Genomic DNA, 18887 nt, shown 5'->3' with positions numbered 1-18887 from the left:
GACAGATGATTTGGGTCTGAGTCACTGTAGCCTGCAGGGGTCAAGAAGTCAAAGCTCGTTGAGCCCTACTGTAATGTGGTGTGTCAAGTATAGGTCAAAGGTCGTTGAACCTGATGGTAACATGTTGTGTTCTGTAAAGGTCAAAGTGACAATGGACATCAACTTCTCTGGGACAGACCTACTCTCGAATGATTGAGTAGGTACACACACACACACACACACACACACACACACACACACACACACACACACACACACACACACACACACACACACACACAGACAGACAGACAGACAGACAGACACACACACACACAGACACAGACATACACAGACACAGACACACACACACACAGGAACTGTTATTAATGTGCTGTATTTACCTCTGTGTTCAGGGATAATTAGTCCTCACTGTGTCAGTAAATGTCTACTTACGACAGTCCCTGTCTATCAGACTGTGAACCTAAAAAGCTACACCCACCTTCCCTTCACCCTTTCATTTGTACCTGTCACAAACACACATCAACACACACACACACACACAGACACACACACAGACACACACACACACACACACACACACACACACACACACAGACACAGACACAGACACACACACACACACACAAACATAAATACACACACTTGCTCTTCCTACAGTACTTGTCTCCAGCAGTACTTATCTCTTCCTACAGTAGTTGTCTCTTCCTATAGTACTTGTCTCTTCCTACAGTAGTTGTCTCTTCCTACAGTAGTTGTATCTTTCTTCAGTAGTTGTCTCTTCCTACAGTAGTTGTCTCTTTCTTCAGTACTTGTCTCCAGCAGTACTTGTCTCTTTCTTCAGTACTTGTCTATTCCATCAGTACTTGTCTCTTTCTTCAGTACTTGTCTCCAGCAGTACGTGTCTCTTTCTTCAGTACTTGTCTCCATCAGTACTTGTCTCTTTCTTCAGTACTTGTCTATTCCATCAGTACTTGTCTCTTCCTACAGTACTTGTCTCTTCCTACAGTACTTGTCTATTCCATCAGTACTTGTCTCTTCCTACAGTACTTGTTTTGTCCACACAGGATGATTATAGTGACACTTAGAGATATAAAACACACAACCACCTGTAAACAGTAAGTACTGGTCCCACCTATTCAGTTTAGTATCGATGTTGCATGCCGTCTTTCTGTGTGTGTGTGTGTGTGTGTGTGTGTGTGTGTGTGTGTTACTCTACCAGGCATGTATCTGATATTTAACTGTGTGGTAATGTTGTGTTACTCTACCAGGCATATATCTGATATTTAACTAGATGGTAATGTTGAGTTACTCTACCAGGCATGTCTCTGGTATTTAACTGTGTGGTAATGTTGTGTTACTCTACCAGGCATGTATCTGGTATTTAACTGTGTGGTAATGTTGTGTTACTCTACCAGGCATGTATCTGGTATTTAACTGTGTGGTAATGTTGTGTTACTCTACCAGGCATGTATCTGATATTTAACTGTGTGGTAATGTTGTGTTACTCTACCAGGCATGTCTCTGATATTTAACTGTGTGGTAATGTTGTGTTACTCTACCAGGCATGTATCTGGTATTTAACTGTGTGGTAATGTTGTGTTACTCTACCAGGCATGTATCTGATATTTAACTAGATGGTAATGTTGTGTTACTCTACCAGGCATGTCTCTGGTATTTAACTAGATGGTAATGTTGTGTTACTCTACCAGGCATGTATCTGGTATTTAACTGTGTGGTAATGTTGTGTTACTCTACCAGGCATGTATCTGATATTTAACTAGATGGTAATGTTGTGTTACTCTACCAGGCATGTCTCTGGTATTTAACTAGATGGTAATGTTGTGTTACTCTACCAGGCATGTATCTGGTATTTAACTGTGTGGTAATGTTGTGTTACTCTACCAGGCATGTCTCTGGTATTTAACTGTGTGGTAATGTTGTGTTACTCTACCAGGCATGTATCTGATATTTAACTGTGTGGTAATGTTGTGTTACTCTACCAGGCATGTATCTGATATTTAACTAGATGGTAATGTTGTGTTACTCTACCAGGCATGTATCTGGTATTTAACTGTGTGGTAATGTTGTGTTACTCTACCAGGCATGTATCTGATATTTAACTAGATGGTAATGTTGTGTTACTCTACCAGGCATGTATCTGGTATTTAACTGTGTGGTAATGTTGTGTTACTCTACCAGGCATGTCTCTGATATTTAACTGTGTGGTAATGTTGTGTTACTCTACCAGGCATGTATCTGATATTTAACTAGATGGTAATGTTGTGTTACTCTACCAGGCATGTCTCTGATATTTAACTGTGTGGTAATGTTGTGTTACTCTACCAGGCATGTATCTGATATTTAACTAGATGGTAATGTTGTGTTACTCTACCAGGCATGTATCTGATATTTAACTAGATGGTAATGTTGTGTTACTCTACCAGGCATGTATCTGGTATTTAACTGTGTGGTAATGTTGTGTTACTCTACCAGGCATGTCTCTGGTATTTAACTGTGTGGTAATGTTGTGTTACTCTACCAGGCATGTCTCTGATATTTAACTGTGTGGTAATGTTGTGTTACTCTACCAGGCATGTATCTGATATTTAACTGTGTGGTAATGTTGTGTTACTCTACCAGGCATGTATCTGGTATTTAACTGTGTGGTAATGTTGTGTTACTCTACCAGGCATGTCTCTGGTATTTAACTGTGTGGTAATGTTTTGTTACTCTACCAGGCATGTCTCTGGTATTTAACTGTGTGGTAATGTTGTGTTACTCTACCAGGCATGTATCTGATATTTAACTAGATGGTAATGTTGTGTTACTCTACCAGGCATGTATCTGGTATTTAACTGTGTGGTAATGTTGTGTTACTCTACCAGGCATGTCTCTGGTATTTAACTGTGTGTTAATGTTGTGTTACTCTACCAGGCATGTCTCTGGTATTTAACTGTGTGGTAATGTTGTGTTACTCTACCAGGCATGTATCTGGTATTTAACTGTGTGGTAATGTTGTGTTACTCTACCAGGCATGTCTCTGGTATTTAACTAGATGGTAATGTTGTGTTACTCTACCAGGCATGTCTCTGGTATTTAACTGTGTGGTAATGTTGTGTTACTCTACCAGGCATGTCTCTGGTATTTAACTGTGTGGTAATGTTGTGTTACTCTACCAGGCATGTATCTGATATTTAACTGTGTGGTAATGTTGTGTTACTCTACCAGGCATGTATCTGGTATTTAACTGTGTGGTAATGTTGTGTTACTCTACCAGGCATGTCTCTGGTATTTAACTAGATGGTAATGTTGTGTTACTCTACCAGGCATGTCTCTGGTATTTAACTAGATGGTAATGTTGTGTTACTCTACCAGGCATGTCTCTGGTATTTAACTAGATGGTAATGTTGTGTTACTCTACCAGGCATGTATCTGGTATTTAACTGTGTGGTAATGTTGTGTTACTCTACCAGGCATGTATCTGATATTTAACTGTGTGGTAATGTTGTGTTACTCTACCAGGCATGTCTCTGGTATTTAACTGTGTGGTAATGTTGTGTTACTCTACCAGGCATGCAGCTAGGAGAGAATAGGCTTTATCCTGCTGAATTACCATCTTCTGTCTCTACCGCTGTTGAGTCCTCGCTCAAGCCTTAGGTGCTAATAACACCATAAATTATACCAACCTTAGACACATACACACAGGCGGGTACACACATATTCCCTTTCAACTGCAGAGACACGTACACATCGTTTTACAAGCTTCTTCTTTATAATTGCATTGCCTTTCGACTGCTTCTGTGACTTGTGCTGCAACTGAAATTCATTTTGAGAAAATGTTGTCCCTGCTATTGTGTGTGTCTCTCTCTCTCTGTTTCTCTCTGTGTCTTTCTATCTCTCTGTCTCTCTTTCTGTCTTTCTTTGTCTCTCTGTGTCTCTTTCTCTGCCTGTCTGTGTCACTTACCATCCACTTTCTCTCTCTTTTTGTTGTCCTCTTTTCTCTCTTTTTCCCTCTTTCTTATCTTTCCATCCCTCCATCCACCCCTCCTCCATCCATCCCTCCCTCCACCCCCCCTCCATCTCTCTCCCCCTCACTCTCTCTCCTTCTCTCTTTTCCTCTCTCTCTCTCCCCCTCCCTTCTCCCTCTCTACAGGCGGATTATTTCAGCTGTGTGGCCACAGTGTTGTTTAGTGGTAAGGAAAGCTGTCTGTACCAGGCCTGTCCCTCTGCAGATTGTAAGAAGAAGGTAATAGAACAACCAAATGGACTCTACCACTGTGAGAAGTGTGACAAACAATTCCCTAACTACAAATACTGCGTCATGCTGTCTGTGAGTACAACAACACCCCCCCCACCCCCCCCCCCACACACACACACACATAATGGACAGACATTCACACACATAAAGGACAGACATACACTAAGTATACAAAACATTAGCCACACCTTCCTAATACCTTCCTAATATCCAAAAATCTACCGTTAACTTTGTTAAAACAAGTGAAAATACATTTCTATTGACTCCTCAGATACCCTAAACTGTAATCAAACTATAATATTTCAGAAGGAAAGAAGTATGTTCAATAGGAAACCGATGTAAGCAGGTGCTTAATGTCTTCATTGCTCGCCCAAACACGAATTCCCAAGACTGTGTCCTTGTAGTAAAACTGTCTTTCTCTTTCGTTTTGGAAGAAACAAGCCTGAAACCTTGAACATAGAGTGCTGACACCTTGTGGAAGCCATAGGAATTGCATACCGGGAGCTAGATTTCATTATTTCTCTATACTTTCCATTGTAAGAGCATGAGCTCTCAAAAAAAAAAAACATTCCAGTTGGGTTGTCTTTGGATTTTCTCCTACCATATCTAATGTGTATTATTTCCCTACATTAACATTTCTACAAACTTCAAAGTGTTTTCTTTCCAATGGTACCAATGATTTCCATATCCTGGCTTCAGGGCCTGAGCAACAGGCAGTTTACTTTGGGCCCGTCAGGCGGAAATTGAGAAAAAGGACCCTAGCTCTAACAAGTTTTAAGTGTTCGTCTTGTCCATTCACCCTCTGAATGGCACACATACTTAATCCATGTCTCAACAGTCTCAAGGCTTAAACAATATTATTTAACCCGTCTCCTCCCATTCATCTACACTGACTGAAGTGGATTTAACAAGTGACATCAATAATGGATCATAGTTTGCACCTGGTCAGTGTATGTCATGGAAAGAGCAGGTTTTCTTGATGTTTTGTACTCTCAGTGTATTTACACTGAACACCTATACTGAAGAGCACTTACACGACATAGAAACAACCTCGACACTCACTCTGTGTCTCTCTCTAATCTCTATCTCTCCCTCTATCTATCTCTCTCTCTCTCTCTCTATCTCTCTCTCTCACTCTGTGTCTCTCTCTAATCTCTATCTCTCCTTCTATCTATCTCTCTCTCTCACTCTGTGTCTCTCTCTAATCTCCATCTCTCCTTCTATCTATCTTTCCCTCTCTCTCTGTGTCTCTCTCTAATCTCTATCTCTCCCTCTCTATCTCTCTCTCTCTCTCTCTCTCTCTCTCTCTCTCTCTCTCTCTCTCTAATCTCTATCTCTCCCTCTCACCATCCCCCTCTCTCTGTCTCTACCTTTCTCTCCATCTCTATCCCTCTCTCTCCCTCCTTCTCACTATCCTTCGCTCTCTCTCCTTCTCGCTCTCTCTCTCTCTCTCTCTCTCTCTCTCTCTCTCTCTCTCTCTCTCTCTCTCCTTCCTCTCCTTCCTCTCCTTCCTCTCCTTCCTCTCCAGGCTAACATAACAGACTTCAGTGATAACCAGTGGGTGACATGTTTCCATGAGACAGCAGAGGGCATTCTGGGTCACAATGCAGAAACTCTGGGCCAGCTTAAAGATACGGTGAGACATACACACATGCACGCACGCACACACACACTGTCTCTCTCGCTCTCTCTCATGCACACACACACATACACACTCTGAACCTTTCCCCTGTCTGTCCATCAGGATGAGGCAGCGTTTGACGAGGTGTTCCAGAAGGTCAACTTCACCACACACATCTTCCGCAACAGAGTCAAGCTGGAGACGTACAACGTGAGTACACACGCACATCTCGAAAACACACACACACACGCACATCTAGAAACATACACACATCTAGAAACATATACACACACACACACATACACACACAGTCATGGAGATCGGGCCATTACCATAGAAACAGAATCTTATTATGTGGTCATCACTTAGGGAATATGACCAAACAATGCCACTAATGCATTCATTACCTTTAATTAACCACCAATTACTGTTTGTAATTTGCCATCTCATCCTCGTTAGCTTAATTAATCAAAGGTTAATTAGCTGCTAATACAAGTAACACGTTACCATAGAGACACAATGGTCCAGTGCAGGGCTATTCAACTTGCAGCCCATGGGCCAGATCTGACCCATTTATCATTTTAGAATGGCCAATTCTGAACATTAAGAAAACAAATCAAAAATCCTATATTTAGTGCCAAAAGGAGCCTATTCAGGGCCTTCAATAGTCTCGAATGGGAGAATCTGCTTTCCTGTAGTCCCGCCCACTAATTACTGTCAATCAATATCACCCAACATACCAGTTACAGCCAATCAGAGCTAACAGGGGTACAGGGTATGTCTGTTCGCCTATCGGATGAGATCGCTACACTCCCTGATACACCATAGTGTGCTTTGCACTTAACTTAGCAGTGAGTTAACAAAAACCATGGGCTCAGTTATGGCTATGATAAACTTTATCCGATCAACATCTAGCCTGCGACATCACTCTACTTTTATATAACGAGGTTTGTTGGCTAAGCAAGGATAATAATGTATGTAGTATGTAGTTCTTAACATATGTATTTGTTTGTATGGCATCTTCACTCAATTGAATCAACTTAATTTGGAATACAGGGAAGGGATTAGACAGTTTTTCACGTGATTGAAAAACGTACTTCTTTTCAACATATATGTTATTTTCTTCTCTGATTTGAGCCCAAATAAAACGATCCATTACCCTGCACTGCGTGACTATCTTCAGTCATCACCAGCACAGATAACTCCCGTGATGTTAAGAGTTTAGCTTTAGGCCTAACTTTGCAACGAGATTTGACGAGTTTAAGTCCCCCACAGAGGTGCTGTAGAACGTTCTCTACTGATACGACGGGAGAGAGACTTCTCCGGCTAAAAGCTGGTCAACTGAGATATGAGTAAAATATTTCCTATGTGCAAATAAAAACAAAAGGTGTGAAGTGATGTATGTAAAACGGACAGGAAGTAGAAAACAATCAATGTGATGTTTGTCAACTGTCTTATAATGACAAATGTGTTCCATCCTTTCAACAATGTGAAACAGCGACTTAGGCTAATATTAAAGCACTTCAAATGAACTTTTAGATAACATTTTAATAAAAGAGCTGTGGTTAAGGGCCCTGTACTGCAGCGCCAGCTGTGCCACCAGAGACCCTGGGTTCGCGCCCAGGCTCTGTCGTAACCGGCCGCGACCGGGAGGTCCGTGGGGCAACGCACAATTGGCCTAGCGTCCCCGGGTTAGGGAGGTGTTGTCCGGTAGGGATATTCTTGTCTCATCGCGCACCAGCGACTCCTGTGGCGGGCCGGGCGCAGTGCACGCTAACCAAGGTTGCCAGGTGCACGGTGTTTCCTCCGACACATTGGTGCGGCTGGCTTCCGGGTTGGATGCGCGCTGTGTTAAGAAGCAGTGCGGCTTGGTTGGGTTGTGTTTCGGAGGACGCATGACTTTCAACCTTCGTCTCTCCCGAGCCCGTACGGGAGTTGTAGCGATGAGACAAGATAGTAGCTACTAAAAACAATTGGATACCATGAAAATTGGGGAGAAAAAGGGGTAAAAGAAAAAAAAGAGCTTTATAAGATTATATTTCTGTTTGTTCATTGTTTTTTACACCAGTTTTAGGAAGAGTAATCACATGTAGAAAATGTCTGGACCCCCTGTAAATAACCTTTTTCAAATCTGGCCCCGTAACAATATAGTTGAATAGCCCTGGACCTGTGGCATAGTTTATACAGACATATATACGGAGACAGACTATATAAGTCTTGTTAGCTGTTCATATGTACGGAGACAGACTATATAAGGCCTGTTAGCTGTTAATATATACAAACTATATAAGGCATGTTAGCTGTTCATATATACAAAGACAGACTATGTAAGTCTTGTTAGCTGTTCATATGTACAGAGACAAAATATATGTCTTGTTAGCTGTTCATATTTTTGTTTTATTTTTTTATTTTACCTTTATTTACCTAGGCAAGTCAGTTAAGAACAAATTCTTATTTTCAATGACGGCCTAGGAACAGTGGGTTAACTGCCTGTTCAGGGGCAGAACAACAGATTTGTACCTTGTATGTACGGAAACAGACTATATAAGGCCTGTTAGCTGTTCATATGTACAGAGACAGACTATATAAGGCCTGTTAGCTGTTCATATGTATGGAGACAGACTATATTTTTATTTTTATTTATTTATTTCACCTTTATTTAACCAGGTAGGCAAGTTGAGAACAAGTTCTCATTTACAATTGCGACCTGGCCAAGATAAAGCAAAGCAGTTCGACACATACAACGACACAGAGTTACACATGGAGTAAAACAAACATACAGTCAATAAAACAGTATAAACAAGTCTATATACGATGTGAGCAAATGAGGTGAGATAAGGGAGGTAAGGGCAAAAAGGCCATGGTGGCAAAGTAAATACAATATAGCAAGTAAAACACTGGAATGGTAGATTTGCAATGGGAGAATGTGCAAAGTAGAAATAAAAATAATGGGGTGCAAAGGAGCAAAATAAATAAATTAATTAAATACAGTAGGGAAAGAGGTAGTTGTTTGGGCTAAATTATAGGTGGACTATGTACAGGTGCAGTAATATGTGAGCTGCTCTGACAGTTGGTGCTTAAAGCTAGTGAGGGAGATAAGTGTTTCCAGTTTCAGAGATTTTTGTAGTTCGTTCCAGTCATTGGCAGCAGAGAACTGGAAGGAGAGGCGGCCAAAGAAATAATTGGTTTTGGGGGTGACTAGAGAGATATACCTGCTGGAGCGTGTGCTACAGGTGGGAGATGCAATGGTGACCAGCGAGCTGAGATAAGGGGGGACTTTACCTAGCAGGGTCTTGTAGATGACATGGAGCCAGTGGGTTTGGCGACGAGTATGAAGCGAGGGCCAGCCAACGAGACCGTACAGGTCGCAATGGTGGGTAGTATATGGGGCTTTGGTGACAAAACGGATTGCACTGTGATAGACTGCATCCAATTTGTTGAGTAGGGTATTGGAGGCTATTTTGTAAATGACATCGCCAAAGTCGAGGATTGGTAGGATGGTCAGTTTTACAATGGTATGTTTGGCAGCATGAGTGAAGGATGCTTTGTTGTGAAATAGGAAGCCAATTCTAGATTTAACTTTGGATTGGAGATGTTTGATATGGGTCTGGAAGGAGAGTTTACAGTCTAACCAGACACCTAAGTATTTGTAGTTGTCCACGTATTCTAAGTCAGAGCCGTCCAGAGTAGTAATGTTGGACAGGCGGGTAGGTACAGGTAGCGATCGGTTGAAGAGCATGCATTTAGTTTTACTTGTATTTAAGAGCAATTGGAGGCCACGGAAGGAGAGTTGTATGGCATTGAAGCTTGCCTGGAGGGTTGTTAACACAGTGTCCAAAGAAGGGACAGAAGTATACAGAATGGTGTCGTCTGCGTAGAGGTGGATCAGAGACTCACCAGCAGCAAGAGCGACCTCATTGATGTATACAGAGAAGAGAGTCGGTCTGAGAATTGAACCCTGTGGCACCCCCATAGAGACTGCCAGAGGTCCGGACAGCAGACCCTCCGATTTGACACACTGAACTCTATCAGAGAAGTAGTTGGTGAACCAGGCGAGGCAATCATTTGAGAAACCAAGGCTGTCGAGTCTGCCGATGAGGATGTGGTGATTGACAGAGTCGAAAGCCTTGGCCAGATCAATGAATACGGCTGCACAGTAATGTTTCTTATCGATGGCGGTTAAGATATCATTTAGGACCTTGAGCGTGGCTGAGGTGCACCCATGACCAGCTCTGAAACCAGATTGCATAGCAGAGAAGGTATGGTGAGATTCGAAATGGTCGGTAATCTTTTTGTTGACTTGGCTTTCGAAGACCTTAGAAAGGCATGGTAAGATAGATATAGGCCTGTTAGCTGTTCATATGTACAGAGACAGACTATATAAGTCATGTTAGCTGTTCATATATACAGAGACAGACTATATAAGGCCTGTTAGCTGTTCATATGTACAGAGACAGACTATATAAGGCCTGTTAGCTGTTCATATGTACGGAGACAAAATATGTCTTGTTAGCTGTTCATGTGTACAGAGACAGACTATATAAGGCCTGTTAGCTGTTCATATGTACAGAGACAGACTATATAAGGCCTGTTAACTGTTCATATATACAGAGACAGACTATATAAGGCCTGTTAGCTGTTCATATATACAGAGACAGACTATATAAGGCCTGTTAGCTGTTCATATGTATGGAGACAGACTATATATGGCCTGTTAGCTGTTCAAATATACAGAGACAGACTATATAAGGCCTGTTAGCTGTTCATATGTACGGAGACAGACTATATAAGGCCTGTTAGCTGTTCATATGTACAGAGACAGACTATATAAGGCCTGTTAGCTGTTCATATGTATGGAGACAGACTATATAAGGCCTGTTAGCTGTTCATATGTACAGAGACAGACTATATAAGGCCTGTTAGCTGTTCATATATACAGAGACAGACTATATAAGGCCTGTTAGCTGTTCACATGTATGGAGACAGACTATACAAGGCCTGTTAGCTGTTCATATATACAGAGACAGACTATATAAGGCCTGTTAGCTGTTCATATGTACAGAGACAGACTATATAAGGCCTGTTAGCTGTTCATATGTACAGACACAGACTATATAAGGCCTGTTAGCTGTTCATATATACAGAGACAGACTATATAAGGCCTGTTAGCTGTTCATATATACAGAGACAGACTATATAAGGCCTGTTAGCTGTTCATATGTATGGAGAGAGACTATATAAGGCCTGTTAGCTGTTCATATGTACAGAGACAGACTATATAAGGCCTGTTAGCTGTTCATATGTACAGAGACAGACCATATAAGGCCTGTTAGCTGTTCATATGTACAGAGACAGACTATATAAGGCCTGTTAGCTGTTCATATATACAGAGACAGACTATATAAGGCCTGTTAGCTGTTCACATGTATGGAGACAGACTATATAAGACCTGTTAGCTGTTCATATGTACAGAGACAGACTATATAAGGCCTGTTAGCTGTTCATATGTACAGAGACAGACTATATAAGGCCTGTTAGCTGTTCATATATACAGAGACAGACTATATAAGGCCTGTTAGCTGTTCATATATACAGAGACAGACTATATAAGGCCTGTTAACTGTTCATACGTACAGAGACAGACTATATAAGGCCTGTTAGCTGTTCATATGTACAGAGACAGAATATCAAGTCAAATTAAATTTGATTGGTCCCATACACATGGTTAGCAGATGTTAATGCAAGTTTAGCGAAATGCTTGTGCTTCTGGTTCCGACAGTAGAGTAATATCTAACAAGTATTCTAACAATTCCCCAACAACTTCCTAATTCACAAATCTAAAGGGAGGAATAAGAATATGTACATATAAATATATGGATTAGCGATGGCCAAGCGGCATAGGCAAGGTGCAACTAGATGGTATAAAATACAGTATATACATGTGATATGAGTAATGTAAGAAATGTAAACATTATTAAAGTGCCATTGTTTAAAGTGACTAGTGATCCATTTTGTTAAAGTGGCCAGAGATTGGGTTTCAGTGTAGGCAGCAGCCTCTCTGAGTTAGTGATTGCTGTTTAGCCTTGAGATAGAAGCTATTCTTCATTCTCTCGGTCCCAGCTTTAATGCACTGACTTCACCTTCAAACACATGTATTTGTACTGTAGATATCTAGTGGTGTAATAATGTTATGTGATGCACTGGTTTTTTTTATGTGTGATATAAGTGCCTTAAAGTGTTTGGACCCCAGGAAGAGTAGCTGCTGTCTTGGCAGGAATGAATGGGGATCCATAATAAACCCCAGGAAGAGTAGCTGCTGTCTTGGCAGGAATGAATGGGGATCCATAATAAACCCCAGGAAGAGTAGCTGCTGTCTTGGCAGGAATGAATGGGGATCCATAATAAACCCCAGGAAGAGTAGCTGCTGTCTTGGCAGGAACGAATGGGGATCCATAATAAACCCCAGGAAGAGTAGCTGCTGTCTTGGCAGGAATGAATGGGGATCCATAATAAACCCCAGGAAGAGTAGCTGCTGTCTTGGCAGGAATGAATGGGGATCCATAATAAACCCCAGGAAGAGTAGCTGCTGTCTTGGCAGGAATGAATGGGGATCCATAATAAACCCCAGGAAGAGTAGCTGCTGTCTTGGCAGGAATGAATGGGGATCCATAATAAACCCCAGGAAGAGTAGCTGCTGTCTTGGCAGGAACGAATGGGGATCCATAATAAACCCCAGGAAGAGTAGCTGCTGTCTTGGCAGGAATGAATGGGGATCCATATTAAACCCCAGGAAGAGTAGCTGCTGTCTTGGCAGGAACGAATGGGGATCCATAATAAACCCCAGGAAGAGTAGCTGTTGTCTTGGCAGGAATGAATGGGGATCCATAATAAACCCCAGGAAGAGTAGCTGCTGTCTTGGCAGGAACGAATGGGGATCCATAATAAACCCCAGGAAGAGTAGCTACTGTCTTGGCAGGAACGAATGGGGATCCATAATAAACCCCAGGAAGAGAAGCTGCTGTCTTGGCAGGAATGAATGGGGATCCATAATAAACCCCAGGAAGAGTAGCTACTGTCTTGGCAGGAACGAATGGGGATCCATAATAAACCCCAGGAAGAGAAGCTGCTGTCTTGGCAGGAATGAATGGGGATCCATAATAAACCCCAGGAAGAGTAGCTGCTGTCTTGGCAGGAACGAATGGGGATCCATAATAAACCCCAGGAAGAGTAGCTGCTGTCTTAGCAGGAATGAATGGGGATCCATAATAAACCCCAGGTAGAGTAGCTGCTGCTTTGGCAGGAACTAATGGGGATCCATAATAAACCCCAGGAAGAGTAGCTGCTGCCTTGGCAGGAACTAATGGGGATCCATAATAAACCCCAGGAAGAGTAGCTGCTGTCTTGGCAGGAATGAATGGGGATCCATAATAAATACAAATACAATAAGAGACAGACTATATAAGGCTTGTTAGCTGTTCAAATATAACCCCAAATGGCACAGCGGTCTAAGCCACTGCATCTCAGTGCTGGAGGCGTCACTACAGACACTCTGGTTCGAATCCAGGCTGTATCACAACCGGCCGTAATTGGGAGTCCCATAGGGTGGCGCACAACTGGCCAAGTGACGTCCGGGTTTGGCCGGTGTAGGCCGTCATTGTAAATAAGAATTTGTTCTTAACAGACTTGCCTAGTTAAATAAATTAATAAATATACAGTAACACCCAATAGACACAGCACATTGGTCTAGTGTTTTAATAGAAGCAGCATATGGACCCATTGGTCTAGAAGCAGCATATGGACCCATTGGTCTAGTGTTTTAATAGAAGCAGCATATTGGTCTAGTGTTTTATTAGAAGCAGCATATGGACTCATTGGTCTAGTGTTTTAATAGAAGCAGCATATGGACCCATTGGTCTAGTGTTTTAATAGAAGCAGCATATGGACCCATTGGTCTAGTGTTTTAATAGAAGCAGCATATTGGTCTAGTGTTTTAATAGAAGCAGCATATGGACCCATTGGTCTAGTGTTTTAATAGAAGCAGCATATGGACCCATTGGTCTAGTGTTTTAATAGAAGCAGCATATGGACTCATTGGTCTAGAATCAGCATATGGACCCATTGGTCTAGAAGCAGCATATGTATTGAGAGATATTCTGACATATACATACATGGACTCATTGGTCTAGAATCAGCATATGGACCCAATGGTCTAGAAAGCATATATATTGAGAGATATTCTGACATATACATACACTAGACAGCATGTTGTCAGTGTGTGAGCTGAGGTTCAGTATTTAAAACTCAGCAGGTGTATCATGACGGTGTTATGTCACCATGGCAGGTGTTTTATGAAGGTGTTATGTCTTATGTCACCATGGCAGGTGTTTTATAAAGGTGTTATGTCACCATGGCAGGTGTTTTATGAAGGTGTTATGTCACCGTGGCAGGTGTTTTATGAAGGTGTTATGTCACCGTGGCAGGTGTTTTATGAAGATGTTATGTCTTATGTCACCATGGCAGGTGTTTTATAAAGATGTTATGTCTTATGTCACCATGGCAGGTGTTTTATAAAGGTGTTAGTTATGTCACCATGGCAGGTGTTTTATGAAGGTGTTATGTCTTATGTCACCGTGGCAGGTGTTTTATGATGATGTTATGTCTTATGTCACCGTGGCAGGTGTTTTATGAAGGTGTTATGTCACCATGGCAGGTGTTTTATGAAGATGTAAAGTCTTATGTCACCGTGGCAGGTGTATCATGGAGGTGTTATGTCACCATGGCAGGTGTTTTATGAAGGTGTCATGTCTTATGTCACCATGGCAGGTGTTTTATGAAGGTGTTATGTCACCGTGGCAGGTGTTTTATGAAGTTGTTATGTCACCATGGCAGGTGTTTTATGAAGGTTTTATGTCTTATGTCACCGTGGCAGGTGTTTTATGAAGGTGTTATGTCACCATGGCAGGTGATTTATAAAGGTGTTAGTTATGTCACCATGGCAGGTGTTTTATGAAGGTGTTATGTCTTATGTCACCATGGCAGGTGTTTTATAAAGGTGTTATGTCACCATGGCAGGTGTTTTATGAAGGTGTTATGTCACCATGGCAGGTGTTTTATGAAGGTGTTATGTCACCGTGGCAGGTGTTTTATGAAGGTGTTATGTCACCATGGCAGGTGTTTTATGAAGATGTTATGTCACCATGGCAGGTGTTTTATGAAGGTGTTATGTCACCATGGCAGGTGTTTTATGAAGGTGTTATGTCACCGTGGCAGGTGTTTTATGAAGGTGTTATGTCACCATGGCAGGTGTTTTATGAAGATGTTATGTCACCATGGCAGGTGTTTTATGAAGGTGTTATGTCACCATGGCAGGTGTTTTATGAAGATGTTATGTCACCGTGGCAGGTGTTTTATGAAGATGTTATGTCACCATGGCAGGTGTTTTATGAAGGTGTTATGTCACCATGGCAGGTGTTTTATGAAGGTGTTATGTCACCATGGCAGGTGTTTTATGAAGATGTTATGTCACCGTGGCAGGTGTTTTATGAAGATGTTATGTCACCATGGCAGGTGTTTTATGATGATGTTATGTCACCATGGCAGGTGTTTTATGATGATGTTATGTCACCATGGCAGGTGTTTTATGAAGATGTAATGTCTTATGTCACCGTGGCAGGTGTTTTATGAAGGTGTTATGTCACCATGGCAGGTGTTTTATGATGATGTTATGTCTTATGTCACCATGGCAGGTGTTTTATAAAGGTGTTATGTCACCGTGGCAGGTGTTTTATGAAGGTGTTATGTCACCATGGCAGGTGTTTTATAAAGGTGTTAGGTATGTCACCATGGCAGGTGTTTTATGAAGGTGTTATGTCTTATGTCACCATGGCAGGTGTTTTATAAAGGTGTTAGTTATGTCACCATGGCAGGTGTTTTATGAAGGTGTTATGTCTTATGTCACCATGGCAGGTGTTTTATAAAGGTGTTATGTCACCATGGCAGGTGTTTTATGAAGGTGTTATGTCACCATGGCAGGTGTTTTATGAAGGTGTTATGTCACCGTGGCAGGTGTTTTATGATGATGTTATGTCACCATGACAGGTGTTTTATGAAGATGTTATGTCTTATGTCACCGTGGCAGGTGTTTTATGAAGGTGTTATGTCACCACAGCGTTTAATGCCGTTTCCAATTTAGACTCAAGTGCCTCTGTGTCTTAGAAATCGTTTCTGAAGTGTGAAGTGCTGAGGATGGAATGGAATAAGTGTGTTTCTGAACGGAATAAATTAGTGTCTGAAGTGAAGTGAATGAAATTAGTGATTGTCATAGAGGTTTGTGTGTGTGTGTGTGTGTGTGTGTGTGTGTGTGTGTGTGTGTGTGTGTGTGTGTGTGTGTGTGTGTGTGTGTGTGTGTCTGTGTCTGTGTGTGTGTGTGTGTGTGTGTGTGTGTGTGTGTGTGTGTGTGTGACTAATAGATTTGAGTAGATTGTGATAGTGATGTGGGTGTGGGAGATGTCAAAGGAAAAAGCTGTCACTCTGATCCACCGCCCTTTTAAAGAGCACTGTTATTCAATTATAATGAAATCATATTAAATTAGTTGTCATCGACTGTCAAGTGGTCTTGTTTTCCCTCAACCCCCCCCCCCCCTCCTCTCCTCAGGTACACTCACAGAGGAAATATTAAATGGAATGATGAATCACATCAGTTAATGGGAAAGTTAGAGACCATTCAGGAGTCAACTCAGCTGTCTTCCTGGTTGTCTATGAGCCGTCCCCTGCATCTGTTACTGTGTGAATTAGGAGTCAACCCAGCTGAGTCTTGCTGGTTGTCTATGCGCCATCCCCTGCATCTGTTACTGTGTGAATTAGGAGTCAACCCAGCTGAGTCTTGCTGGTTGTCTATGAGCCGTCCCCTGCATCTGTTACTGTGTGAATTAGGAGTCAACCCAGCTGAGTCTTGCTGGTTGTCTATGTGTCGTCCCCTGCATCTGTTACTGTGTGAATCTGGAGTCAACCTTGCTGGTTGCAAATACGCCATTTCCTGAATAACTCACTAATGAGTTACTATCATTTGATTTGAAAGGTGAAAAGTCAGATGTGTTGCTGGCCATCTTTAAGTTTGGGTTTTGTTTGTTTCCCATCATGAACGGGCTAAAAAAAACAATACTCTCGGCAACCGATTTTTCTGTCCAGGAGACACTAACCAAACACAGGATAAATACCGATATGTGTAAACACTACTCTCGCTACATCTAGGGGTTCTAACCAAACACGGGATAAATACTGATATGTGTAAACACTACTCTCGCTACATCTAGGGGTTCTAACCAAACACGGGTTAAATACTGATATAATGTGTGTTTCAGGATGAGTCCCGTGTGAAGGCCATGGTGATGGAGGTGAAACCAGTGGACCACAGAGAGTACAGCAGGAGACTCATCAGCAACATCAGGAATATGGCCGCCTAAAGAAGTGTTACTTTGATTGTGTTACTTTTTATTTTTATTTGACTATTTTTACTTTCATTTATTTAGTAATTATTTTCTTAAGTCTTTTTTGAAACTGAATTGTCAGTTAATTAAGGGCTTGTAAGTAAGCATTTCACCATATTCTATTGTATTCGGAGCATGTGACAAATTTGATTTGATTTAAACATTAACCATTAGAGGGAACAATTCAAAACTGACCTAAGATCAGTGTTTAGGGGAAACTCAACCCCACACCCAGAATGATACACTCAACTGAACAAAATGGCCGCCTAAACACAGAGCCAGCTGACATTCATACTTTTACTGTCTGGTCCTGTATCTCTACAATTAAGCCACAAAATTGCAGAAACTGAACAAGGAGATATTTTATTTAATTTTTCTCCATTTGATCTAATTTACATTTGATTATAGACTAAATAAATAGCATATATGTCACGTAGAGTAGGCCAGAAGGCCTAACTGGAAAACCTAACCTCTATCACATAAAAAGATGGCGTAGCCGCAAAAGTTCTTCTGTGCTTCAGGGTGTTTATTTACATAGTGATTCCAGAACAAAAACAGCCATCCAAAGTATCCATTATGGGGCCAGCTTAAAAAAACAATGCTTCGCCCATCAACAGCTAATTCCCAAAATGACTCCCCTTCGAACTGAAAGAGAGGCTCCTTTTGTAGGGGAAGCCCTCCCATCAGAACATAATCAGCACTGATTAATTAAGCAATTACTTGTTCAAGGCCTACATTTTCCATTCAGCTAAACATACTAAAGTCTATACATTGCAACATGTTTTTCATGACATAATATACCAATATAACATTTACAAAATCACATTACTACTGACATGGTGTCTTTCAATGTGTTAATTTACATTAACGAGCCATTCGGGACAGGCACTACAAAGTCAGCCTGATTGCCTTAGCTCAGGTCCTTATCCCAGCATACCCAGAAGCTACAGAGATGGAGAGAGGAACAGAACCAAACAAACAACGCGCTCATCCATAACATTGCTAAGTGTAATAAATGTTGCTTAAGTTAAACATGAACACTTGTCTGTGTACTCTTTATACCATAACCGGGTACTGACGGGAGGTAAGTATGAAATGTATGTACTAAGATAGGGACGTTAACTTGTGTCGACCCACATTGTTAACTTATCTGATAACGGAGCAGGGAGGTGCGACGAATGTGTGTTTTAGTGTACCAAATGCTGCCTGCAGCCAGTGACGGACTTCTCCGTCACACTATACTTCTGCCATTTAGCAGACACTTTTATCCAAAGTGAATTAGTCTCCATACATTTTACAGATGGGTGATCCCAGGATTCAAACTCACAACCATTGCCACAGTAAGCGCCATGCTCTACTGACTGAGCCAAGCAGGGCCAGTTGGCAGCTAGTTTGTCACTATTTTCACTTCTTTTGGACAAAGTCCTTTTGTATGAATACAAAAACATTGTTCATCGTTAGAATTCTCCATAGGAAATGCCACGTAATATTTTATTTTGTTTATTTATTTAACCTTTAT

The 18887-nt window shown here is 41.6% G+C and overlaps 1 protein-coding gene across 1 annotated transcript in view; it reads left to right on the top strand.

Annotated features, from left to right (window-relative positions):
- The window catches only part of LOC110509458 (replication protein A 70 kDa DNA-binding subunit), a 77621-nt gene extending 59215 nt beyond the window's left edge, over positions 1-18406 (top strand). The window contains exons 13-16 of the mRNA XM_036967940.1: positions 4157-4333; positions 5790-5897; positions 6006-6092; positions 17243-18406. Of these exons, the coding sequence (XP_036823835.1) occupies positions 4157-4333; positions 5790-5897; positions 6006-6092; positions 17243-17344 (474 nt within the window). The 3' untranslated portion in view covers positions 17345-18406. The remainder of the gene's footprint in view (positions 1-4156; positions 4334-5789; positions 5898-6005; positions 6093-17242) is intronic.
- The last annotated feature ends 481 nt before the right edge of the window (positions 18407-18887 follow it).

This window comes from Oncorhynchus mykiss, chromosome Y, assembly GCF_013265735.2.
Source record: "Oncorhynchus mykiss isolate Arlee chromosome Y, USDA_OmykA_1.1, whole genome shotgun sequence".
Lineage (NCBI taxonomy): Eukaryota > Metazoa > Chordata > Actinopteri > Salmoniformes > Salmonidae > Oncorhynchus > Oncorhynchus mykiss.
Note: the sequence above shows the minus strand (reverse complement) of the source record. Positions and strands in the feature narration are given on the sequence as shown.